General features: G+C 49.8%; 1 protein-coding gene across 1 annotated transcript in view; it reads right to left on the bottom strand.

Annotated features, from left to right (window-relative positions):
- LOC149452121 (uncharacterized) overlaps window positions 1–14387 on the bottom strand; it is a 30190-nt gene extending 15803 nt beyond the window's left edge. The window contains exons 1-2 of the mRNA XM_089689751.1: window positions 14285–14387; window positions 164–517 (exon numbers count right to left, since the gene is read on the bottom strand). Of these exons, the coding sequence (XP_089545877.1) occupies window positions 164–517; window positions 14285–14327 (397 nt within the window). The 5' untranslated portion in view covers window positions 14328–14387. The remainder of the gene's footprint in view (window positions 1–163; window positions 518–14284) is intronic.
- Window positions 14388–27875: the final 13488 nt, after the last annotated feature.

Here is a 27875-nt window from a genome sequence, read left to right as displayed (position 1 = left end):
TTCTTTTTGGCTCAATAAAACTCAGTTTAAAAAAAAAAAGAAGACAGTAAAATGACCTTCCAGAAGACATCAGATATGACATTTAGCTTCTGAAGGGTCAACTGTCTCATTATTGATCAGATATTGATAATTACACAACCAGGACAGTAAATACAGATCTCACCTGTCACATTGAGGAACGTCCCATTTCCATCTCCGGATATTTCTCGGCCGATCTGCAATATAACTTCACAGTAATACATTCCGGAGTCTGACAACTGCACAGGGTGTAGGGTGATGGCGGCCGATCGTCCATGGATGAACTGATCTTGGTCCACTCTGGAGAGTCTTCCGGAGAAATCCGTATCATTCTCAGAGACCTCCGCCCCACTCTTCACTATGTGTCTGTACCACTTGTAGGACCCGATGGAAGTGGTCTCTCCGGTGATACTGTAGTCACACGGTAAGGTGACCGAACTGCCCTCTGTAGCCGATATTACTGGAGTCTGCCGTACATGGATCGTCTGTGATAGAAATCCTGACAGAGAGAACAGAGATCGATACCTGTAACTTGTCAGTCTGTTATTCAGCGGCAGAGACAACACCATTATGTTCTGAAAATAAGAAAGAGTTCCAGAATGCAGCCCCCCCAAATATGGAGTGGGAACACCCTGCCCCCACATACAGACCCCAAATAGAATTGTAATATCTTGCCTCCAAACACAGACCCCTCAGATATGGAAAAGGAACACCCTACTTTTGTGTATGACACCGACCCCTGTAAAGAGTGGGAACAGCCTGCCCTTGTGTATGACACCGACCCCTGTAAAGTGTGGGAACACCCTGTCCTTGTGTATGACACCAACCCCTGTAAAGAGTGGGAACACCCTGTCCTTGTGTATGACACCGACCCCTGTAAAGAGTGGGAACACCCTGTCCTTGTGTATGACACCGACCTCTGTAAAGTGTGGGAACACCCTGTCCTTGTGTATGACACTGACTCCTGTAAAGAGTGGGAACACCCTGCCCTTGTGTATGACACCGAACCCTGTAAAGAGTGGGAACACCCTGCCCTTGTGTATGACACCGACCCCTGTAAAGAGTGGGAACACCCTGTCCTTGTGCATGACACCGAACCCTATAAAGAGTGGGAACAGCCTGCCCTTGTGTATGACACCGACCCCTGTAAAGAGTGGGAACACCCTGCCCTTGTGTATGACACCGACCCCTGTAAAGAGTGGGAACACCCTGCCCTTGTGTATGACACCGACCCCTGTAAAGAGTGGGAACACCCTGCCCTTGTGTATGACACCGAACCCTGTAAAGAGTGGGAACACCCTGCCCTTGTGTATGACACCGAACCCTGTAAAGAGTGGGAACACCCTGCCCTTGTGTATGACACCGACCCCTGTAAAGAGTGGGAACACCCTGCCCTTGTGTATGACACCGACCCCTGTAAAGAGTGGAACACCCTGTCCTTGTGTATGACACCGACCCCTGTAAAGAGTGGGAACAGCCTGCCCTTGTGTATTACACCGACCCCTGTAAAGAGTGGGAATACCCTGTCCTTGTGTATGATACTGACCCCTGTAAAGAGTGGGAACACTCTGCCCCCCCCCCCCATACAGACCCCAAATAGAATTGTAATATCTTGCCTCCATACACAGACCCCTCAGATATGGAAAAGGAACACCCTGCCCTTTTGTATGACACCGACCCCTGTAAAGAGTGGGAACACCCTGCCCTTGTGTATGACACTGACCCCTGTAAAGAGTGGGAACACCCTGCCCTTGTGTATGACACCGACCCCTGTAAAGAGTGGGAACACCCTGCCCTTGTGTATGACACCGACCCCTGTAAAGAGTGGGAACAGCCTGCCCTTGTGTATTACACCGACCCCTGTAAAGAGTGGGAATACCACGTCCTTGTGTATGACACCGACCCCTGTAAAGAGTGGGAACACCCTGCCCTTGTGTATGACACCGACCCCTGTAAAGAGTGGGAATACCCTGTCCTTGTGTATGACACCGACCCCTGTAAAGAGTGGGAACACCCTGCCCTTGTGTATGACACCGACCCCTGTAAAGAGTGGGAACACCCTGCCCTTGTGTATGACACCGAACCCTGTAAACAGTGGGAACACCCTGCCCTTTTGTATGACACCGACCCCTGTAAAGAGTGGGAACACCCTGCCCTTGTGTATGACACCGACCCCTGTAAAGAGTGGGAATACCCTGTCCTTGTGTATGACACCGACCCCTGTAAAGAGTGGGAACACCCTGCCCTTGTGTATGACACCGACCCCTGTAAAGAGTGGGAACACCCTGCCCTTGTGTATGACACCGACCCCTGTAAAGAGTGGGAATACCCTGTCCTTGTGTATGACACCGACCCCTGTAAAGAGTGGGAATACCCTGTCCTTGTGTGTGACACCAATCCCATAAAGAGTGGGAACAGCCTGCCCTTATGTATGACACTGACTCCTGTAAAGAGTGGGAACACCCTGCCCTTGTGTATGACACCGACCCCTGTAAAGAGTGGAAACACCCTGTCCTTGTGTATGACACCGACCCCTGTAAAGAGTGGGAACACCCTGCCCTTGTGTATGACACCGACCCCTGTAAAGAGTGGGAATACCCTGTCCTTGTGTATGACACCGACCCCTGTAAAGAGTGTGAACACCCTGTCCTTGTGTATGACACCGACCCCTGTAAAGAGTGGGAACAGCCTGCCTTTGTGTATGACACCGACCCCTGTAAAGAGTGGGAACACCCTGCCCTTGTGTATGACACCGACCCCTGTAAAGAGTGGGAACACCCTGCCCTTGTGTATGACACCGACCCTGTAAAGAGTGGGAACAGCCTGCCTTTGTGTGTGACACCAATCCCATAAAGAGTGGGAACAGCCTGCCCTTGTGTATGACACCGACCCCTGTAAAGAGTGGGAACACCCTGTCCTTGTGTATGACACCGACCCCTGTAAAGAGTGGGAACACCCTGCCCTTTTGTATGACACCGACCCCTGTAAAGAGTGGGAACACCCTGCCCTTGTGTATGACACCGACCCCTGTAAAGAGTGGGAACACCCTGCCCTTGTGTATGACACCGACCCCTGTAAAGAGTGGGAACAGCCTGCCCTTGTGTATTACACCGACCTCTGTAAAGTGTGGGAATACCCTGTCCTTGTGTATGATACTGACCCCTGTAAAGAGTGGGAACACTCTGCCCCCCCCCCCCATACAGACCCCAAATAGAATTGTAATATCTTGCCTCCATATACAGACCCCTCAGATATGGAAAAGGAACACCCTGCCCTTGTGTATGACACCGGCCCCTGTAAAGAGTGGGAACACCCTGCCCTTGTGTATGACACCGACCCCTGTAAAGAGTGGGAACAGCCTGCCCTTGTGTATTACACCGACCCCTGTAAAGAGTGGGAATACCACGTCCTTGTGTATGACACCGACCCCTGTAAAGAGTGGGAACACCCTGCCCTTGTGTATGACACCGACCCCTGTAAAGAGTGGGAATACCCTGTCCTTGTGTATGACACCGACCCCTGTAAAGAGTGGGAACACCCTGCCCTTGTGTATGACACCGACCCCTGTAAAGAGTGGGAACACCCTGCCCTTGTGTATGACACCGAACCCTGTAAACAGTGGGAACACCCTGCCCTTTTGTATGACACCGACCCCTGTAAAGAGTGGGAACACCCTGCCCTTGTGTATGACACCGACCCCTGTAAAGAGTGGGAATACCCTGTCCTTGTGTATGACACCGAACCTGTAAAGAGTGGGAATACCCTGTCCTTGTGTGTGACACCAATCCCATAAAGAGTGGGAACAGCCTGCCCTTATGTATGACACTGACTCCTGTAAAGAGTGGGAACACCCTGCCCTTGTGTATGACACCGACCCCTGTAAAGAGTGGGAACACCCTGTCCTTGTGTATGACACCGACCCCTGTAAAGAGTGGGAACACCCTGCCCTTGTGTATGACACCGACCCCTGTAAAGAGTGGGAATACCCTGTCCTTGTGTATGACACCGACCCCTGTAAAGAGTGTGAACACCCTGTCCTTGTGTATGACACCGACCCCTGTAAAGAGTGGGAATACCCTGCCTTTGTGTGTGACACCGACCCCTGTAAAGAGTGGGAACACCCTGCCCTTGTGTATGACACCGACCCCTGTAAAGAGTGGGAACACCCTGCCCTTGTGTATGACACCGACCCTGTAAAGAGTGGGAACAGCCTGCCTTTGTGTGTGACACCAATCCCATAAAGAGTGGGAACAGCCTGCCCTTGTGTATGACACCGACCCCTGTAAAGTGTGGGAACACCCTGCCCTTGTGTATGACACCGAACCCTGTAAAGAGTGGGAACACCCTGTCCTTGTGTATGTGTCAGGGCAGGAGCTGAGGAACGGACAGGCAGGCCTAACAATGTAACGCACTGGCTGACGACAACCACCACCCACAGACCCGAAGTCCCTCAGGGCGCGGAGTCTAAGTCCCAGGCTGCCCTTCACCAGGGCCCCTGATGGTGGGGATGGACTTGACGCAGCCAGGAACCAGGTCGCGGCCCCCGAGACACCTCAGCTGCGGTAATGGCCGCCGCCAATGGCGTGTAGCTGGTGGAAGAGACAAAAGAGTAGTCAGACAAGCCGGGGTCAACAACAACAGGACAGAACAGTACAGGACAGCAGACGAGAATCACAGGTCACGAGCCGGGTTCAGCAACAGAGGGTCAGATCAAAGGAGAATACAAAGAATAGTCAAGACAAGCCGAATCAGATACCAGGAGAGTCACGAGAGTCAGAACAGAGTAACAGCAACACAAAGACACAAGACACAAGTGCAAAGAGCATGTGCGGGCCACAGGCTTATGTGTCATCAGCCACACCCCTCTGGAGGATGGACCACAGAAACCTGAAGGCATAAAAGGGCTCCCATCATGCACAGCAGAATCCAAGATGGACACCAGCACATGAAGTAACATAACCACAGGGAAAAGGTAGGACCTTGACAGTACCTCCCCCTCAAGGGCCCCTCCCCCTCCGCGGCTCAACAAAAGGTTTCTGAGGAAAGCGGGTATGAAAAGCGCGGAGGAGGGCAGGAGCATGGACATCCGCGGAAGGAACCCAGGAACGCTCCTCGGGACCAAAACCGCGCCAATGAACCAGGAACTGTAATTGACCGCGCACCAATCGAGAGTCCAGGATCCGGCTCACCTCATACTCCTCATGACCGTCAACCCGGACAGGACGGGGCCGAGGAAGAGAGGTAGTGAAGAGATTGCAGATCAGAGGTTTCAACAGGGAAACATGAAAGATATTGGAGATCCGCATCCCAGACGGAAGGGCAAGTGCATAGGCCACCGGATTCACTTTGCGGAGAATGCGGAAAGGACCGACAAAACGGGGAGCCAGTTTGGGTGTGGGCACCCGAAGATTTAGGTTGCGAGTAGACAACCACACCCGATCGCCGACCTGGTATGAAGGAGCGGGCAACCGTCTGCGATCAGCCTGGAACTTCTGGCGCTGAGCTGAGTCCCTCAAGGCCCTCTGGATCTGCCCCCAAGAAGAACGCAGGGCAGCAAGATGGTTCTCCACAGCCGGAATGTCCTGTGGTGAGAACCTCTCAGGTAATACCGCGGGTTGAAACCCATAGTTGGCCATGAAGGGAGACATGCCGGTGGAGGAGTTGACCGCCGAGTTCCTGGCAAACTCTGCCCACGGCAGGAGATCGGCCCAATCATCCTGATGGTCTGAAATATAACACCGAAGGAATTGTTCTAAGGCCTGATTGGAACGCTCCGCAGCCCCATTGGACTGCGGGTGGTAGGCTGATGAAAAGGAGAGACTAATACCCAACTGGGAGCAGAAGGCACGCCAGAATCTGGACACAAACTGACTCCCGCGGTCTGAGACAATCACCTTAGGTAACCCATGCAGGCGAAAAATCTCCCTGGAAAAGACCGTGGCCAGTTCCTGCGCTGTGGGTAATTTCCTGAGTGGAATGCAATGGCACATCTTGGAAAACCGATCGACGATCATGAGGATGACCGTATGACCCCGAGACACTGGGAGGTCTACAATAAAGTCCATCCCTAGATGTGACCAAGGACGCTCCCCATTGGGAATGGGTTGCAGAAGACCCAAAGGGAGATGCCGTGGAGACTTATTCTGGGCACAGATCGAACATGCCGCTACATAAGAGGCAATGTCGGCACGGAGGGTTGGCCACCAGAATAAGCGAGAGACGACCCAACACAGCTGGTTCTTCCCTGGATGCCCGGCAGTTTTGGCGTTATGGTAGGTACGCAGCAGGCGGGTGCGCAATCCCTCGGGTACGAAACATCTACCCTCTGGCCTCCCGGGAGGAGCATCAGTTTGAGCCGCCAAAATCTGCTCCCCAAGGGGAGAGGTCAGACTGGTGCGAATGGCAGCCAGGATCTGATCTGGAGGTATAAGTGAGATTGGCTCAGAGTCCTCCCTGGACAACTCAGAGTATTGCCGTGATAACGCATCAGCCCTGACATTCTTGGAACCAGGCAAATATGAAACCACATAGTTGAAGCGTGACAAGAACAGAGCCCATCTGGCCTGGCGGGGTGTCAATCTCTTGGCCTCCGAAAGATAAGTCAGGTTCTTGTGATCGGTAAGAATGAGGACCGGAACCGCGGAACCCTCGAGCAGGTGCCTCCATTCCTTGAGAGCCAGAATGATGACCAACAACTCCCGATCTCCAATCTGGTAGTTGCACTCAGCCGAGGAAAGCTTCCTGGAGTAGAACCCGCAGGGAAGTAGGGGTCCATCGGGTGACCGACGCTGAGACAGGAGAGCCCCTACTCCCGTCTCGGAAGCATCAACTTCGAGGACGAAGGGCAACCCAGGATTGGGATGCGAAAGAATCGGAGCCGAAGCAAAGGCAGCTTTCAGAGCCTCGAAAGCTCTGATGGCCTCGGATGGCCACTCGTGAGGGTTACTCCCCTTCTTGGTTAGGTCAGAGAGAGGCTTTGCCAATGTGGAGAAGTTCCTGATGAACTTCCGATAGTAGTTGGCAAAACCCAGAAAGCGCTGAATGGGCCGAAGACCATTGGGACGAGGCCACTGCAGAACTGCCGCAACCTTCTGAGGGTCCATGGAAAATCCCTCCGCGGAAATTATGTAGCCCAAAAAGGCAAACTGGGATCGATGGAACTCGCACTTCTCGAGTTTACAAAAGAGTCCGTTCTCACGCAATCGTTGCAGCACCTGCTTAACATCCTGGACATGGGACTCCATGGAGGTAGAGTAAACCAAGATGTCATCCAGGTAAACCACTACGCATTGCTGCAAGAAATCACGAAGGACATCGTTTATGAATTCCTGAAAGACCGCGGGCGCGTTACACAATCCGAAGGGCATCACCAGGTATTCGTAGTGCCCAGTTCTGGTGTTAAACGCGGTCTTCCACTCATCCCCCTGTCTGATCCGTACGAGGTTGTACGCCGCCCTAAGGTCGAGTTTGGTAAAGACCGTTGCTCCCTTAAGGCGGTCGAATAACTCAGAAATCAAAGGAATTGGATATGCATTTTTAATGGTAATCCGATTGAGACCCCTATAATCGATGCAGGGCCTCAATTCCCCACCTTTCTTCTTTACGAAAAAAAAACCCCGCTCCTGCTGGGGAAGTAGACTTACGAATGTGCCCCCGGGAAAGCGCATCCACCACGTACTCCTCCATGGCCTTATTCTCCGCAACCGAGAGAGGGTACACCCTGCCACGTGGAGGAGTGGCCCCGGGTTGCAGGGATATGGCGCAGTCGTAAGGACGATGCGGTGGTAAGGTACCAGCGCGTACCTTATCGAACACGTCCCGGTATTCCCCATAGTCGGTGGGCAACGCAGAGTCCGAGGAGGCACACAATACCTTAACCGGCCCCCGGATGCACCCGGCCCCACACTGTGGAGACCATGAGAGAATCTCGGCTGTATGCCAATTGAAGGTTGGATTGTGCCTCTGGAGCCAGGGATACCCCAAAACCACCGAATAGTGTGGGGAAGAAATCACCTGAAAACAGGCCAACTCCCTGTGAACAGCCCCAATGGCTACCTCTATTGGCAGGGTCTCGTGGGTAACCTGCGGCGGCTGCAGGGGCCTGCCATCTATTGCTTCGAGAACCAATGGGGCAGCACGAGCCTGCAGGGGAATGGAGTGCTGCGCAGCAAACGAGCTGTCCAAGAACAACCCACCGGCCCCAGAGTCTACCAACGCCTGGGCCGTCACCGAGCCCCCTGTCCAAGAAAGGACCACGGTGATCAGTGGCTTATCCTTGCGGAACGCCGGGGACGAGGAAACTCCACCCAAGATCTGTCCCCGACATGATCTCAGGTGCGAGCGTTTCCCGGACGGACCGGACAAGACTGCCGAAAGTGCCCACCGAGGCCACAGTACAGGCAGCGACCCTCCCGACGCCGAGCGGCCCGCTCCCCCTCGGAAAGGCGAGCAAACCCCAGCTGCATGGGTTCCCCACCAGACAAGCTATCCCCAGGAGGCGTGGGAGGAGAGGGAGAAACGGGTGGGACAGAAAACGCAGGTGCCAGTCGATTGGAAGGCCTCCGCAGGCGTTCCTTGAGTGAAGGCCTCTCCCTGAGCCTGGTGTCAATCAGGATCAGGAAAGAGATGAGCTCCTCCAACACCACAGGCAGTTCCTTAGCTGCAATCTCGTCCTTCAATGAGTCAGAAAGACCATGGGAAAACGCAGCCACCAGAGCCTCATTGTTCCAACCGACCTCTGCCGCCAGGGTACGAAACTCTATAGCGTACTCGGCCACGGTCCGTGAACCCTGATGCATGGTCATGAGCAGCTTGGCCGCCGAGGCGGAACGAGCCGGTACGTTGAATACCCTACGGAAGGCATCGACAAAACCAGAAAAATCTTGAATCACCGGGTCGTTCCTCTCCCATAAGGGATTTGCCCAGGCCAAGGCCTTGTCTGAGAGTAGTGAGATGAGGAACCCCACCTTTGACCTCTCAGACGGAAAGGCGTGGGGTATTAATTCAAAATAAATACCCACCTGGTTGAGGAACCCACGACACTGACTCGGCTCACCCCCAAAGCGCTGTGGAAGAGGGGCTGAACCGGTCATACCTCTGGACACCGCGGGTGCCGCATCAGCCGCGGCGGTAGGCACAGCAAGCGGAACAGCAGCGGAAGCGACCACCGGAGCGACAACCGGCCTAATAACACCAGGAGTAAGGTGCGCGGTGCGTGCAAGCAGAGTTTGCAACGCCTGAGCGAACTGATCCAACAGGTGATCCTGTTGATCGAGTCTGGCGACTAGCATTGGGAGCGAAGGCGTGCCTGCACCGTCAGGGTTCATGGCACTTGTGTAATGTCAGGGCAGGAGCTGAGGAACGGACAGGCAGGCCTAACAATGTAACGCACTGGCTGACGACAACCACCACCCACAGACCGAAGTCCCTCAGGGCGCGGAGTCTAAGTCCCAGGCTGCCCTTCACCAGGGCCCCTGATGGTGGGGATGGACTTGACGCAGCCAGGAACCAGGTCGCAGCCCCCGAGACACCTCAGCTGCGGTAATGGCCGCCGCCAATGGCGTGTAGCTGGTGGAAGAGACAAAAGAGTAGTCAGACAAGCCGGGGTCAACAACAACAGGACAGAACAGTACAGGACAGCAGACGAGAATCACAGGTCACGAGCCGGGTTCAGCAACAGAGGGTCAGATCAAAGGAGAATACAAAGAATAGTCAAGACAAGCCGAATCAGATACCAGGAGAGTCACGAGAGTCAGAACAGAGTAACAGCAACACAAAGACACAAGACACAAGTGCAAAGAGCATGTGCGGGCCACAGGCTTATGTGTCATCAGCCACACCCCTCTGGAGGATGGACCACAGAAACCTGAAGGCATAAAAGGGCTCCCATCATGCACAGCAGAATCCAAGATGGACACCAGCACATGAAGTAACATAACCACAGGGAAAAGGTAGGACCTTGACAGTATGACACCGACCCCTGTAAAGAGTGGGAACACCCTGTCCTTGTGTATGACACCGACCCCTGTAAAGAGTGGGAACACCCTGCCCTTGTGTATGACACCGACCCCTGTAAAGAGTGGGAACAGCCTGCCCTTGTGTATGACACCGACCCCTGTAAAGAGTGGGAACACCCTGCCCTTGTGTATGACACCGACCCCTGTAAAGAGTGGGAACACCCTGCCCTTGTGTATGACACCGAACCCTGTAAAGAGTGGGAACACCCTGTCCTTGTGTATGACACCGACCCCTGTAAAGAGTGGGAACACCCTGCCCTTGTGTATGACACCGACCCCTGTAAAGAGTGGGAACACCCTGCCCTTGTGTATGACACCGACCCCTGTAAAGAGTGGGAACAGCCTGCCCTTGTGTATGACACCGAACCCTGTAAAGAATGGGAACACCCTGCCCTTGTGTATGACACCGACCCCTGTAAAGAGTGGGAACACCCTGCCCTTGTGTATGACACCGACCCCTGTAAAGAGTGGGAACACCCTGCCCTTGTGTATGACACCGACCCCTGTAAAGAGCGGGAACACCCTGTCCTTGTGTATGACACCGACCCCTGTAAAGTGTGGGAACACCCTGTCCTTGTGTATGACACCGACCCCTGTAAAGAGCGGAAACACCCTGTCCTTGTGTATGACACCGACCCCTGTAAAGAGCGGGAACACCCTGCCCTTGTGTATGACACCGACCCCTGTAAAGAGTGGGAACACCCTGTCCTTGTGTATGACACCGACCTCTGTAAAGAGTGGGAACACCCTGCCCTTGTGTATGACACCGACCTCTGTAAAGTGTGGGAACACCCTGTCCTTGTGTATGACACTGACCCCTGTAAAGAGTGGGAACACCCTGCCCTTGTGTATGACACCGACCCCTGTAAAGTGTGGGAACACCCTGCCCTTGTGTATGACACCGACCCCTGTAAAGAGTGGGAACACTCTGCCCGCCCCCCATACAGACCCCAAATAGAATTGTAATATTTTGCCTCCATACACAGACCCCTCAGATATGGAAAAGGAACACCCTGCCTTTGTGTATGTAAAATGTATCTTATAAAATGGACAACTTTGTGTAAAAAAAAAATACGTTTTCATTTTCTTTCTACATTTTCCGAAAACTTTTGAAAAAAAATAAACATGTTTAAAAGACTCATTATGCCTCATAGTATATACATTGGGGTGTTTGCTTCTCAAAATAGGATCATTTTGTAGGCGTTTCCACTTTTCTGGTGCTCCAGGGCCTTCAGAAACGTGACAGGTTGTCAGGAAATTTGGTGTGCAATGTTTGCCCCGTAAAGGTGCTACTTGGATGTTGGGCCTCTGCATGTGGCCAGGTGGGAGAAAAGTCTCACATCGCTGGAGGAGTAGCAAAATGTATTTTGGGGTGTAGTGTTTGGAATGTACATGTTATATGTCAGAAATATCTTATAAATGGACAACTTTGTATAAAAAAATATGTTTTCCTTTTTTATCCACACAGGAAATTAAATGTGTAATTAATGCCCCTATAACACCTGATGGTACTCCTTGCATGTTGGGCCTCTCAATGTGGCCAGGCTGTGGAAAAGTCTCACTAATGGGTATCCCCAAACTTGAAAGGAGCAGTAGAATGTGTTTTGGGGTGTAGTTGCACGTATACCTATGCCGTGTGAGAGGAATAACCTGTTAATATGACAATTGTGTGAAAAAAAAACCTAATTTTATTTAGTTTCTTCATATTCCAAAGAATTATGGGGAAAAAAAATCCAACTTCAAAAAAACTCACCATGCCTCTTACTAAATACCTTGGAATGTCTACCTGACAAAAAGGGGTCACTTGGTGGGGTGGGGGGGGGGGGGGTGGGGCTATTTGTACTGTCCTGGCTTGTTAGTGCCTCAAGAAATGGGATAGGCCCTCAGTACATCAGGTTTCATCAGTTTTCAATCATTGGTACCACGGCTTGTGGACTCTATAACTTTCCCAATAATATACACTGATTGTTGTTACTTGTTATCTAAGCGATGTAGCAGTATAAATTTTGGCCACAATTTATGAAGATAAATTACTTATTTTTCCCCAACATTTTCTGTATTTTTACATTTATAGTGCAACAAAATTAAAACAAAACCCATTCCAGATTAAATGCCACCAAAAGAAAGCTCTATTTGTGTGAAAAAAGGACAAAAATGTTACTTGGGTCCAGAGTTGCATGACTGAGTAATTATCATTCAAAGTGTGAGAGCGCTGACATCTGAAAATCGGTCTGGGCAGGAAGGGGGTAAAAGTGCCCGGAATTGGGGTGGTTAACTAGTGGACTTGTGTCTTTTTTCAACTTGACTAACTATGTAACAGACCCCAAATACAAAAGGAACACCCTGCCCCCCCCCATATATACACCCCATATAGAATGTGAACACCCTGCCCCCACATACACACCCCCATATAGAATGCGAACACCCTGCCCCCACATACACACCCCCATATAGAATGGGAACACCCTGCCCCCACATGCAGACCTCCATAGAGAGTGGGGTCATCCTGTCCTCACATACAGGCCCTCAGAGTGGGAACACCCTGCCCCCATATAGAGACCCCCATATAGAGTGGGAACACCCTGCCCCACATGCAGACCCCCATATAAAGTGGGAACACCCTGCCCCCACACGCAGACCTCTATATAGAATAGGAACACGCTGCCCCCCCATGCAGACCTCCATAAAGAGTGAGGACACCCTATCCTTGCATACAGACCCCCATATAGATTGGGAACACCCTGCCCCCACATACAGACCCCCATATAGAGTGGGAACACCCCATCTCTCACATGCAGACTTCCATAGAGAGTGGGGACACCCTGCCCTTGCATACAGACCCTCATAAAGAATGGGAACACCCTGCCCCCACATACAGACCCCCCATATAGAGTGGGAACACCCTGCCCCCACATAGAGACCCCCATATAGAATGGGAACACCCGGCCCCTACATACAGACCCCCATATAAAGTGGGAACACCCTGCCCCCACAGAGAGACCCCCATATACAGTGGGAACACCCGGCCCCTACATACAGACCCCCATATAGAGTGGGGACACCCTGCCCCCACATATAGACCCCCATATAGAGTGGGGACACCCTGCCCCACATGCAGACCTCCATAGAGGTTTACTTGACTAACTATGTAACAGACCCCATGTACAGTAGAAACATCCTGCCCCCACATATACACCCCCATATAAAATGGGAACACCCTGCCCCCACATAGAGACCCCCCCATATAGAGTGGGAACACCCTGTCCCCACATATACACCCCCATATAGAATGGGAACACCCTGCCCCCACATATACACCCCCATATAGTATGGTAACACCCTACCCCCACATACAGACCCCCATATAGAGTAGGGACACCCTGCCCCCACATGCAGACCTCCATAGAGGTCTACTTGACTAACTATGCAACAGACCCCATATACAGTAGGAACACCCTGCCCCCACAAATACACCCCCATATAGAATGGGAACACCCTGCCCCCTCATAGAGACCCCCATATAGAGTGGGAACACCCTGCCCCTACATACAGACCCCCATATAGAGTAGAGGCACCCTGCCTCCACATGCAAACCTCCATAGAGGTCTACTTGAATAACTATGCAACAGACCCCATATACAGTAGGAACATCCTGCCCCCACATATACACCCCCATATAGAATGGGAACACCCTGCCCCCACATAGAGATCCCCCATATAGAGTGGGAACACCCTGCCCCCACATGCAGACCTCCACAGAGGTCTACTTGACTATGTAACAGACCCCATATACAGTAGGGACACCCTGCCCCCACATATACACCCCCATATAGAATGGGAACACCCTGCCCCCACATACAGACCCCCATATAGAGTGGGGACACCCTGCCTCCACATGCAGACCTCCACAGAGCTCTACTTGACTATGTAACAGACCCCATATACAATAGGAACACCCTGCCCCCACATATACACCCCTATATAGAATGGGAACACCCTGCCCCCACATACAGACCCCCATATAGAGTGGGGACACCCTGCCCCCACATGCAATCCTCTATAGAGGTCTACTTGACTAACTATGTAACAGACCCCATATACAGTAGGAACACCCTGCCCCCACATAGATTGGGAACACCCTGCCCCCACATACAGACCCCCTTATAGAGTGGGAACACCCTGCATTCACATAAAGACCCCCATACAGAGTGGGAACAGTTCACCCCCATGCACAGCCCCCTGGCTCTCACCTGACAGCGCCCCCAGGATCAGCAGCACATGCACAGCCCCCATCTTCTCTGCATACGATGGTAGACATGCACACTACTGGCGCTGGTCTCTGCTCAGGAAGTGATCTTAGGAAGAGAAATTACCAATGTGAGAAGTCACCTTCTGTGCGAGGAGGCGTCTACTTTACAACAAGACCAATATCTGTTATCATTTCAAAGGTCCTCTGAAAATCCCTCTGCTACGCTTGGCACAGAAAGAGCTGCCAGGAACTGCCACTTCCAGGATGCCAGGAACTGCCACTTCCAGGAATGCTGCCATATTGTTTTTATATTTTTGCTGCTTAGTACGGTCTCTTCCAGTTTAGTGGTCGTGCAGGATTTTCCCCCAGTTACAACCTGTGCCATCCATTCTGGGCCACCAATAGAAATCATGGGGCCCGATACAGCCTACCTGGCAGGGCCCCTCCTTACTCACTTTTGTTACATGTTGTAAGAAAAACAAAGGAAAGCTTTGTCTTTAAGTGATACTTATCTTTCCCCAGCATTTGATTATCCAAAAATGGATTGCTGGGAGCAGGGGGGGGGGGGGGGAGTGGGTCCTTGTGAGCAGCGTCTGTAATGGCCGCACTGTAGGCCCGCTCCTCGGTCACATCGGGGGGGTTGACCTCCTTCCCTCCAGCCTGTCCCGCATTGCTGCTCTCCACCACCCCGATGGGCAAGAAAACGGGGTCTGCCGGCGCCTCCAGCACTCGGCAGGCTGCGCTGGAACATGTGGCCTACCCACCGGAAGCCACATCTGAAGCCCTGGCCTCAATTTCAGGTCCGCTGCCCCCGCTACTCGTGGGTGAACTGGATCCCACCAGCGAAGAGGACCTGGCATCGGAGGCATCCTTGCAGTCACCCACTCCGGCTCTGAGGGATGCTGAGCTCCTGTGCCGCTTCAAGTCCATGCTGCAGTTGGAATTATCCTCTGCTACCTCTAAGCTGGCAGACCGTCTCTCACGAGAAATTCGGGACTTGGGCAATTGGACAAACAATCTCAAAGATAAAATGGATGCTGTGGCCATGGTCATTGAAAGCCACGAACAGGATCTGTGTGACTTCAAGAAAGAATTGGCGGACGCGCTGCTCCGGCTTGAGGATTTCAAGAACCGTTCCCGTTGCAGCAAAATACACTTAAGGGGTATCCCGGAAACCGTTACGGATCTCACCTCACCAGCTACTGCTCTGTTTCAGCAGATGACGCCCGCCATTCCCATTGACCAGCTCGAATTTGACCGCATACACCGTGCATTGGGCCCCAGACGACCGGATGGGCCCTTAAGAGACATTATCATCAACTTTACTTACTATCGCACTAAGGAAACCATCTTTTTGGCGGCCAGAAACAACCCAGACCTCAGGTTCCAGGGGCATCGCTGCCAGCTCTTCATGGACCTCTCCCAGATCACTCTTCAGAAGCGCTGCCAGTTGAAGCCCTTCACTTCAGTCCTGGTGAATCACAGAATTAAATACGCATGTGGCTTTCCGTTCCACCTCACCTTCGCCTACCAGGGCCACAGAAGGAGGCCCACTCTCTCCTGGAATCCCTACACCTTCTTCCGCCTGGAGGCGCTGCACAGTGTCCAACGCATTCACCTGGCCTCTTCCTCTGGTAGAAGACATCCAACAGGAAGAGGGCCCTACCTTGGACCCCTCTACGACCCAGTCCATCTTGCTCTTCCCTGAGCTGATGTCGTTTCAAGGACCTCCTCCATTGGGTTTCACCGTTGGATTCTTTTGACGAGACCGTAAGTTTGGCCTTTTAGGCTTTCCCAGTTTACTAGTGTTTCATGATTGGGCTCCACCCGGCTGGCTCCCTTGGGTTTCATCCATGAGTGGGGGGTCTCCTCCTGGATTTGAGGTCTCTGACTTTTAGCCACTGCTTTCCCAGTTTGATAGTGTTACAGGATTGATCCTGGTCTGGCCAGCTCCCTTGGGTTCCATCTTTGAGTGGGGGGGTCACTTCCTGGACTTGAGGTCTATGAATTTTTGCCATTGCAGACTGCCAGGCGACACTGGTTGGGTTCCCGTTAGTGGAATGGTTCCCTCCGGGGAAGGAGGGTGGCTCTAGTTAGGTGCAAGGATGTTGGTCCTACTGGGAGGCTGGGGTAGAGGATCACCTGGGCTGCGTTGTTTGGGTACCACGGTGGCCTATAACCATGCCCCCCGGAGGGTGTTGGGCCCCCAAGCCTAGCTGGGTTTCTAATGGGGAGGTTTCTGTGGATGTACCCACTTCACTCTATTATGTTGTGTTTATTGCCTTTTTGCACCCTGAGGGCTTATGTTTCCATTTGCAGCCATGTGTCGGGTGGTAGAGCCACCCCCAACTGGTATCCTTCAAGTGCAGGATGCACTTCACCATTGAGGTGATACGACTGTGCTATTGTACATACTCCTTGTGTCTTCTTCTTCTTTTCTTTCCTTGTCTTCTGTTCTTTTCTGGTTCTTCTGTTCTTGTTTTATGCGGGGATCGGGACGCCATGGTCCGACCGTCCTTGGGAGTGGAAATTGTTGTCTGACTTATGCTTTTTCTGCTGAGTGTGCTACTCCGATCCCGCCATGCATTCACCCCTCTTGAAAGTACATTCACAAAATATTCAAGGCTTCAAAGTGCTTCACAGTGACATTAAAACACACATTTATAAACACATTAGCAGCATTGTCACCTCAAATACTCTCTACTGTAGAAAACTTATTTCCAAACCTTTAACCAGAAGCCGGCCAAACGGTTACCAATTCAAAATTAGATTTCAAATAGGACAGAGAAGAGCGGTTAAATACAAACTGCTCCAACTTGCTCACTTCACCTGCGTCTTCAAATGGTCGTAATTTTAAAAACTATAAATCCTACAGCAAAGAGCTTTATATTGTGAGATTCACCAGACCCAGACCTACATTTTGATGCATAGTATGTCTCTGAAATATTAAAAATGAAGGCACAGTCGCAGTTTAGAAATTGCCCTTCAAATTTGAGGTGGCTAGAGTGGAGTTTCAATGAATGTCAATGGGCGGTGTGAGTTGCAAACAAATGGTCATATTGTGAAAACTATCAGGACTATGGCTTAGCTGTGAACATTTTTAGTGGCAGAAGGGATAGCTGAACGCTTTGATATAAGAATTGTGTAGGTGGGCTTGAAAATGAGGGAGTGATGGCAGTTTAGAAATCATGTCCTGATTTTTCCTTCCACACTCTAGCTTTGTCAGCTCCCTCTCTAGTTTTGAACATTCCGCCATTCATTCCTATGGGACCAATTTCACCACAAAAACGCCAATATTTTGTGAACCATTCGGCGAAACGTTCCACAAAAGTGATAGCACACCAATCGGGAACAATCCGCACGTTTCTGTATATTACTGTCTATGTAGTGTAAAAACTGTGGGAGGAGTTAGGGTGGTAAATTTGGCTATAATAAGAATATATATGTGAGATAACAGGAAGTGGTCGCCATGCAGGAACACTTAATAAGGACTCAGCGAAGAGCTCAGTGACAAGATGAAGGTGGAAGCCTCTCTTCCTGTATGACTGGCACCCTTGATAGAAGTGATGGCACTGAGTAGTGACTGTATGGGGCTTCTCACACTCTACTGCACTTCCCATAACCTGCAGAACAAGAGTCAATGTACAGTGGGGCAAAAAAGTATTTAGTCAGCCACCAATTGTGCAAGTTCTCCCACTTACAAAGATGAGAGGCCTGTAATTGGCATCATAGGTAGACCTCAACTATGAGAGACAAAATGAGAAAACAAAATCCAGACAATCACATTGGCTGATTTGGAAATAATTTATTTGCAAATTATGGGGGAAAATAAGTATTTGGTCAATATCAAAAGTTCATGTCAATACTTTGTTATATATCCTTTGTTGGCAATGACAGAGGTCAGACGTTTCCTGGAAGTCTTCACAAGGTTGGCACACACTGTTGCTGGTATGTTGGCCCATCCTCCATGCAGATCTCCTCTGGAGCAGTGATGTTTTGGGGCTGTCGCTGGGCAACACGGACTTTCAACTCCCTCCAAAGGTTTTCTATGGGGTTGAGATCTGGAGACAGGCTAGGCCACTCCATGACCTTGAAATGCTTCTTACGAAGCCACTCCTTCGTTGCCCAGGCGGTACGTTTGGGATCATTGTCATGTTGGAAGACCCAGCCACGTTTCATCTTCAATGCCCTTGCTGATGGAAGGAGGTTTGCACTCAAAATCTCACAATACATGGCCCCATTGATTCTGTCCTGTACATGGATCAGTCGTCCTGGTCCCTTTGCGGAGAAACAGCCCCAAAGCATGATATTGCCAACCCCATGCTTCACAGTAGGTATGGTGTTCTTTGGATGCAACTCAGCATTCTCTCTCCTCCAAACACGACGAGTTGTGTTTCTACCAAACAGTTCTATTTTGGTTTCATCTGACCATATGACATTCTCCCAATCCTCTTCTGAATTATCCAAATGCTCTCTAGCAAACTTCAGACGGTCCCGGACATGTACTGGCTTAAGCAGGGGGACACGTCTGGCACTGCAGGATCTGAGTCCCTGGTGGTGTAGTGTGTTACTGATGGTAGCCTTTGCTACATTGGTCCCAGCTCTCTGCAGGTCATTCACTAGGTCCCCCCGCGTGGTCCTGGGATTTTTGCTCACCGTTCTTGGGATCATTTTGACCCCACAGGGTGAGATCTTGCGTGGAGCCCCAGATTGAGGGAGATTATCAGTGGTCTTGTATGTCTTCCATTTTCTAATTATTGCTCCCACAGTTGATTTGTTCACACCAAGCTGCTTGCCTATTGCAGATTCAGTCTTCCCAGCCTGGTGCAGGTGTACAATTTTGTTTCTGGTGTCCTTCGACAGCTCTTTGGTCTTCACCATAGTGGAGTTTGGAGTGTGACTGTTTGAGGTTGTGGACAGGTCTTTTATACTGATAACAAGTTCAAACAGGTGCCATTGATACAGGTAATGAGTGCAGGACAGAGGAGCCTCTTAAAGAAGAAGGTGCAGGTCTGTGAGAGCCAGAAATCTTGCTTGTTTGTAGGTGACCAACTACTTATTTTCCACCATAATTTGCAAATAAATTCTTTCCAGATCAGCCAATGTGATTGTCTGGATTTGTTTTCTCATTTTGTCTCTCATAGTTGAGGTCTCCCTATGATGCCAATTACATGCCTCTCTTATCTTTGTAAGTGGGAGAACTTGCACAATTGGTGGCTGACTAAATACTTTTTTGCCCCACTGTAGGTGTGTCTCAGCTTCTATGACCAATCACTGCTGGTGTCCATCACCCATGGACATGGACACCAGCTCCTCAGATTAGAGCAAGCTCACATCAATCTGCTGAGGTGATCACACACACCCTAAATGTTTCCTTCCCTCACCCCCCTGTGAGCCTGATAAAGAGGTCCTGACACTTCCAAAACCTTTGGCCTAGACCTAGGAGCAAGCTTCTAAAACTACAAGCCAAATAAAGTAAATGACCAATCGCACTGCTAAAATGACAATGTGTGTGTCACCTAACACACAGGTAAGAAGGACCATCCTACCGCCTTGCAGTGTTGCTGTGGCCTAGTGTTGGGAGAATGTCCTGCGTCTGTTGGTCACTTACCCATCTTCTTACAGCAGCCTTGCTCTGCTCACCCTGTTCTCCAGCACCAAATAACACCAAATGACAACTCTAGTCTGCTCTTTGGATGACTTTAGGTGTGTCATCTAAATTCCAAGAATGCACCAAGAGCATAAGAGGAGACTGGGCAGTCCAGTTCAATCAGAAGACATGGATATAATACAGGCAGGAAGGTGACTAGGTCTGACTTTGTACTAGTCACAGCAACATGGCATCCAATGTCTGTGTCAGGGTCCTGTCCTCGGCAGAAGTTCTGGAAGATCTGGCATTTCCGCCAGTACCCTGCATGGCCGCAGAAGTACGCATCAGCCTCAGTTTGGTGCCAGACGGCCTTTATAAGGAGGCTCATCACTTCCTCAAGTTGCTGGATGATCTCTAGCTCCCTGTGCCCTGTTCCTGTTTCCTGTGATTGTGACCTGTGATTTCGTGATACCGACTCGGCTTGCTCCTGGACCTGTCTACTCCGCTTTACCCCTGCTCTGACCTCAGCTTGGCTTACGGATACTCTCTCTCTCGCTCCTCTGTGTATGACCTCGGCTATCCCATCTGATTACGTCTGCTCTGATTCCCACCTGGTACCTGACTTTGGCTTGAACCGACTACCCAGTAAACATCTAAATCCCGGAAGGGCTTACATACCACGCACAGGCGCCTCCTGTCTGCAGACCTATCTCCGTGCACCAGCTGTGCTTCTGAGTGGACCACCAACCAGCACTCCTACAGGCGACCTGTGCAACATTGGGCCTGACTCCCGCTGTGCCACTCTCAGTGGAGTCTGGAACTTAGCTGCAAGGGAAGCCCTCTCTCCATTGACCTCCATCACCAGGTACGTGATAGTCTGTGAGATCCTGACCATGAAGATATTAATACCAAACAACAATGAGGCTTCAATACAGCAACATGGGATAAAACAATGATGATACTAATATCAACCCACACTGGGCTTCAATACAGTAATATGGCATTCCAACATCTGTAAGATCCTGACCATGATGATGATAATACCAACTATGACTGAAGCTTCAATACAACAGCATGACATCCAACATCTTTGAGATCCTGACCATGATAATACCAACAGAAGCCAACACTAAAGTTTCAATACAAAAACATGGCATCCAACATATGCAAGATCCTAACCATGATGATAGTACCAACCAACACTGAGGCTTCAATACAGCAACATGGCACCCAACATCTGTGAGAATCTGACCATGATAAAACCAACAGAAGCGAACACTGAAGCCTCAATAAAGAAACATGGCATCCAACATATGTAAGATCCTGACCATGATGATAGTACCAACCAACACTGAGGCTTAAATACAGCAACATTGCATCCAACATCTGTGAGAATCTGACCATGATCATGATAATGCCAACCAAGGTCAAGGCCTCAGTATCAAAACATGACATCCAACAATGATGATGCTAATACCAACCCACATTGAGGCTTCATTATTGCAACATGTCATACAACATATGTGAAATCCTCACCATGATTAAGATGATATCAACAAACTCTGAGACTTCAGTACAACAACAAGGCATCCAACATACGTGAGATTCTGACCATAGTCATGATCATACCAACCAACACTGAGGGTTCAATACAGCAAGAAATATTACTGGTTGTTCCTGTGGCGTGGACCAGCTGTGAGCTGCATCTGCGGATCCTAGTACAGAAAAGGAAGGCATGGTGGAATCAATAGGAATTGGTGAATAATAAAATGAAATAAAAATCTTATCAAACAACTCTGGTTTTCTCTGGTTCCTAGATGAGCTTATAAACTGGTAAACTGGCATCGATTAATTGCAGCCAAGTGTTAGGGGTTGGGGAAGAAGATCCCCTCCATGTCAATAGAATAGTCTTCATGGCATAGAAATATACTGTATCTTCAACAAACATTTAGCAGATTTTGAGATGGAGATATCACCTCCCAGTAAACAATTCTTAGGGTGTAGTTTATGAGGGAGGCCCACTGCTGAAGAGATAAAGGTGTTAATTTCAACCTGGAAAGGTTTCTTCACAGTATGAGCTGTGAAAATGTGGAATAGACTCCCTCAAGAGTTGGTTCTGACCAGCTCAGTGGATTGCTGTAGGAAAGTCCTGGATTCTTTCTTAGATACACAGCATATAACGGGGTATAACATTTATAGGTAAAGTTGATCCAGGGAATATCCGATTGCCTCTCGGGGGATCAGGAACAAATTTTTTTTCTCTGCAGGAGCAAATTGGATCATGCATTGCTGGGTTTTTTGCCTTCCTCTGGATCAACTGTGGGTGTAGGATTATAACTTTTTTTTTTTTTTAATGGTTGAACTGGATGGACTTTTGTCTTTTTCAGCCAGACTATGTAACCCAGAAGTTAGAAGAAAGGTCTAGACACATTGAAGATTATCAGCTGTAGCACCACCTAAATCCTCAAAGGTTGGGTGAAGGCCCATTCTATGTAATCTGAATGGTGTACAGAGGCGGACTGACCATTTGGAAACTCAGGCACTGCCCGAGGGCCCGGGGTCAGTAGGGGGCCCCATGAGATGCCCCTGGTACCATTTTCATAGGCTTTTTTGAGTTTGGGCAAGGACACAGGGGCCCCATGATCCCCTATTACCCAGGGGCCCCATGAGTTGTCAGTCCGCCCCTGATGGTGTAGGATGGCTGTGGTGAAATACCTTTGATTGAATAATCCTAACTGTAAAGGATTTTACTAAACTCTAATACTGTTCCTCAAACACTGACCAGCCGGAGTCTGAGAGCTGGAGGGCCGGTGTAAACATTATCATACACTCTCACGGCTTCAACTACCACCTCTATGCCGATGACACACAAATCTATCTCTCAACCCCCCACCTCACCCCCTCGGTCTCCGCCCGAATCACACACCTACTGAGCGACATATCTGACTGGATGTCACTCCACTTCCTTAAACTGAACCTCTCCAAAACCGAGTTTCTTGTCTTCCCCCCAGCCTGGACCCCACCCCCCATTGACTTCTCCATCACATCCAACAACGCTACCATCAAACCCGCCCCGCAGGCCAGAGTACTTGGTGTCATTATGGACTCCAACCTATCCTTCCAGCCCCAAGTCCAATCTTTAACAAGCTCGTGCAGACTCCACCTCCGCAACATCGCCAAAATCCGCACGTTCCTAACCCCAGAAACCACTAAACAGCTCATCCACTCCCTCATCATATCACGACTCGACTACTGCAACTCCCTCCTCACTGGCCTGCCTCGCCGCTGGCTATCCCCGCTTCAGTCCATCCTGAATACGGCTGCCAGACTCATTCACCTTTCCAACCGTTCTGTCTCCGCCACCCCCCTCTGCCAATCCCTCCACTGGCCTCCACTCAGTATCCTCCACCCCCCTCTGCCAGTCCCTCCACTGGCCTCCACTCAGTGTCCTCCACCCCCCTCTGCCAATCCCTCCACTGGCTTCCGATTGTGCAACGGATCAAATTCAAAATCCTAACACTGACGTACAAAGCTGTCCATCATACTGCCCCAAACTACATCACCGACCTAATATCCAAGTACCGCCCAGCACGCACACTCCGCTCCTCACAAGACCTCCTTCTCTCTAGTTCCCTGGTGTCCTCCTCCCATGCCCGCCTCCAGGACTTCTCCAGAGTGTCACCCATCCTCTGGAACTCCCTGCCCCAACCCATCAGATTATCACCTACTCTCCTCTCCTTTAGGCGCACCCTGAAAACCCATCTCTTCAGGGAAGCCTACCCCACCCCCTGCTAACTTGCCGACCTCCTCCACTCTTCCTACCACTCCATCCCCCACAGCTATCTCCTCCTGTGCCACCATCCCCTCCCTCCTAGATTGTAAGCTCCGAAGAGCAGGGCCCTCGATCCCCTCATGTCTTGCATTGTATTGGTATTGTTCTGTCACATGTTCTGTCCCCCTTTGTAATGTACAGCGCTGAGCGAACTATCAGCACATTATAAATACTGTATAATAATAATAATAATGTTGGCCTGCCAGATACTCTGCACTTATTGCCATTTATACTGTGATAATAATCTATTTTCATCCAGATTCCTCATTACCTCTTCTAGGTGAATAATTAGAGTTGGGTTGTTTAGGGTCATGAAATGGCCAGGATGACCCGTCAAAGTTGGTGATAATAAAATAAAAGTGTACTAATTACTATATCTACAGCTCATGGGTCATTAGTGTGACACTCACTGGTAAGAATGCTCCTTACACTTGTGATCATTGGGAAGGACCCCCTGCTCCCATTACAGATAGGTAAAAAGATTATTGTTTGCAGTGGTTACCTATCTGAGAGTTAGAAAGTGCTCACTATTCAAAGAACCCCTAGCAACCTCTGGAAGAACAGTAGGTTCCATAAAACCCTGGTTGAGAAAGACTGGTTTAGATATTGAATGTGATTTGGTGATCTGACATTTGAGCGAATGTAAATTAATCCGTTCAGAGTCTTATAGTGGCCTACACACCACCAGTTATACCAGAAAAGGTTGTCTTCCCTGACATGCACAAAATGCTCATATCTTATGTTTGTCACATATGTGGCCAGGAGAACTGTCCAAAGAGAGAAATGGGCAAAACTTTCCCAACCACCCAATTACTCCATTGGGTTCTCTGTTATGGCATCCCCACTATATATAATGCCAGAGACAATAGTTTGATCCCATATGGGATGACAGGAGGATGGACATGAGAACATATGGATGTAGCACTACTCCCTCAGGAGTCGCTAGAGATTTGGGTCCCCCTATAGTCCTGCACAACCAGGCAACATGTATTCACATAGACTTGTCAGAAATCATTGAGTTTGATTTTGTTATTTTTATTTAATGGATTTGAACTGGGATAGGGTTAGGGGTGTACAGGATGTCGAGGGGAACTGATGAACTGAAGACAACTATTTACAAGCCTTCACCGTCTCTTTTGGAGAGCTAGCCAGCATCTCCTAATGTACCATCCCAGACCCTAAATGAACTCCTCTTCCGTCACCCAGCAATCTGGAGATATCCCTGAACAGGGGATCCGGTTCCTCTTGCTTTAAGAGATGGACAGTCCTAGGTAGGCTGCGAATCTGGTTTCCCACCAGAGTGCTCCTTCCCCTATCCGCCCAGGGGGTGCAGAGGTACTCACTCAGATCCTCTCCTGTACCACTGATGGGTTGGTGGCTATTAGCTGGGCCGCTCCTTCTCTGCTGCACAGTTGGTCCTCGCTCTGGGGACCAGTGAAGCTCTGAGCTTTCTTCCTTTCCATCTCCACTGCTTGTAGGTGGGCCCCTCTCTCCATTTGGGCCCCCTCCCAGGCTCCTGCCTTCAGCCTCACAATTTCTCCACTGTCTTAAATCCGAACTCTCCTGCTGCTGAGCATGCTCACTTTTTTTTAAGGATTGTCTGAGCCCCTTTGGCTAGGATCCCTCAACAGTACAAGCCAGCCACTCCTCAGATCAACCCACAGTCTCTAGGCCTTCCTCCAAAGCTGTAGCAGGAGGAAACTCCAGAGAGGCTGGCCTGCAGAGCCTCTCGGCTCCTGACCACAATTTGATCTTCTGACTATTACACCCAGGCTGCTACTTAGCCCCCCTCTCTAACAATCAGGACTCTAGCTCCCCCTAGCTAACTAGGAGGGCACTACATTGAAGATATATACCTAGCAGAAGGCACAGGAGATGAGGGATATGGTAAATAGTGTTTATTATTATTATTATTATACAGGATTTATATAGCTCCAACAGTTTGCGCAGCGCTTTACAAAATGAAGGTAGACATTACAGATACAATACAATTTGGTACAAGAGGAAACCGAGGGCCCAGCTCGTTAGAGCTTACAATCTAGGAGGAAGGGTTGAATGATACAAAAGGTAATAGCTGTGGGGAGATGAGCTGATGGAGGAAATAAATGGCAGTTTACCAGGTAGAAGACGTCCATGTGGAATCAGCAACAAAGTCGCATCTAGAGCGGAAGGAGTTAGGAGATTTCTGAGGGCCTATTCAGGTGACAATCACTGTTTTACAGTGGGGAAAATAATTATTTGATCCCCTGCAGAATTTGTAAATTTGCCCACTTACAAAGAAATGAAGGGTTTATCATTTTTATCATTGGTGTATTTTAAATGATAGAGACAGAATATCAACCAAAAAAAAAAAAAACCCCACATAATACAATTGTTATAAATGAGTTGCAGTGAGTAAAATAAGTATTTGATCCCTTACCAACCAACAATAATTCTGGCTCCCACAGACTGGCTTTGTGCTCATGTAGTACACAGATTAGTCCTGTCAATTTAAGAAGGTGCTCTTAACGACAAATTGTTATTTATATGAAAGACATCTGTCCACAGAATCTCTTTTTTCCCATCAAACCTCACCATCATGGGCCAAAGACCAAAGAGCTGTCAAAGGATGTTTGGGACAAGATTGTAGACCTACACAAGGCTGGAATGGGCTACAAGACCATCAGCAAGAAGCTTGGTAAGAAGGAGACAACTATTGGAGCGATTATTCGCAAATGGAAGAAATGCAAAATAACCATCAATGACCTTCGGTCTGGAGCTCCATGAACAATTTCGCCTCATGGGGTAAGGATGATCAAAAGAAAAGTGAGGGATCAGCCCAGAACTACATGGGAGGAGCTTGTGAATAATCTCAAGGCAGTTGGGACCACAGTCACCAAACACACCACTGGTAACCAGGCTGCTGTCAGAAACCATGGGGCGCCATACAGCCAACTTGACAGGGCCCCCTTAAAAAAAAACAAAAAACAGTTTACTATGCTTCAGTTATGAATGAACACAGTGATTAATCTGTACAGATCACTCATTGTGTTCATTTAGGAAAGGAAGGGGCTGGTTAATGTGACATAATTATCGGACACTTCCTCCACTCTCCATCATGAAGGATCCTATTGTGGAAAGCCGGCACTGTGGGGGCCTAGACAGCTGGCTGAATCAGATGTGCACAGGGAGGGTGATCGGCATGGTGGGTGGGGGAGAGGGGCAATTACTGGAACCAATCCCCTGTATGGCTCTCTCTGCTGCAGCTGAAAACCAGTGGGATGGAGAGGAGAAGAATCCAGCTTTCAGATGCTGCAGAGAGAGCCGTACAAGGGACTGGTTCCAGTAATTGTTCCCCCACTGTTCTGATCACCCTCCCTGCCCACATCCGATTCACCCAGCTGCCTGGGACGCTCTGCTGGTCTGGGCCCCGTACAGGTGGACTGATGGTATCCCCTTATCCACAACCCTGTTGGTAACACAATATGCTGCCATGGATTGAAATCCTGCAACACCTGCAAGGTTCCCTTCCTCAAGAAGGCCTATCTGAAGTTTGCCATTGAGCATCTAAATAATTCATAGAAGGATTGGGAGAAAGTGCTGAGGTCAGATGAGACCAAAATTGATGAGGCATTAACTCGACTTGCCATGTTTGGAGGAAGAAAAATACTGACTATGACCCTAACATCACTATCCCTACAGTCAAGCATGGAGGTGGAAACATTATGCTTTGGGGCTGTTTCTCTGCTAAAGGTACAGGCCGACTTTGCCACTAATGGACGCGGCCATGTATTGTAAAATCTTGGATGAGAACCTTCTTCCCTCAACCAGAACACTAAGGATGGGTCGTGGATGTCCAGCATGACAATGACCCAAAACATACTGCCAAGGCAACAAAGGAGTGGCTCAAGAAGAAGCACATTAAGGTCCTGGACTGGCCTAGCCAGACTCCAGATCTTAATCCTATAGAAAATTTATGGAGGGAGCTGAAACTTCAAGTTGCCGAGCGACAGTTAAGAAACCTTACGAATTTGGAGAAGATCTGTAAAGAAGAATGGGTCAAAATCCCTCCTGAGATGTGTGCAAACCAGGGAACCAACTACAAGAAACGTCTTACCTCTGTGCTTGCCTAAAAGGGTTTCTCCACCAAGTACTAAGTCCTGTTTTGCTTGGGAATCAAATATTTATTTT

Source organism: Staurois parvus, unplaced genomic scaffold (assembly GCF_062004578.1).
Source record: "Staurois parvus isolate SC_StPar_1 unplaced genomic scaffold, SC_StPar_1.0 ptg000496l, whole genome shotgun sequence".
NCBI lineage: Eukaryota > Metazoa > Chordata > Amphibia > Anura > Ranidae > Staurois > Staurois parvus.
Note: the sequence above shows the minus strand (reverse complement) of the source record. Positions and strands in the feature narration are given on the sequence as shown.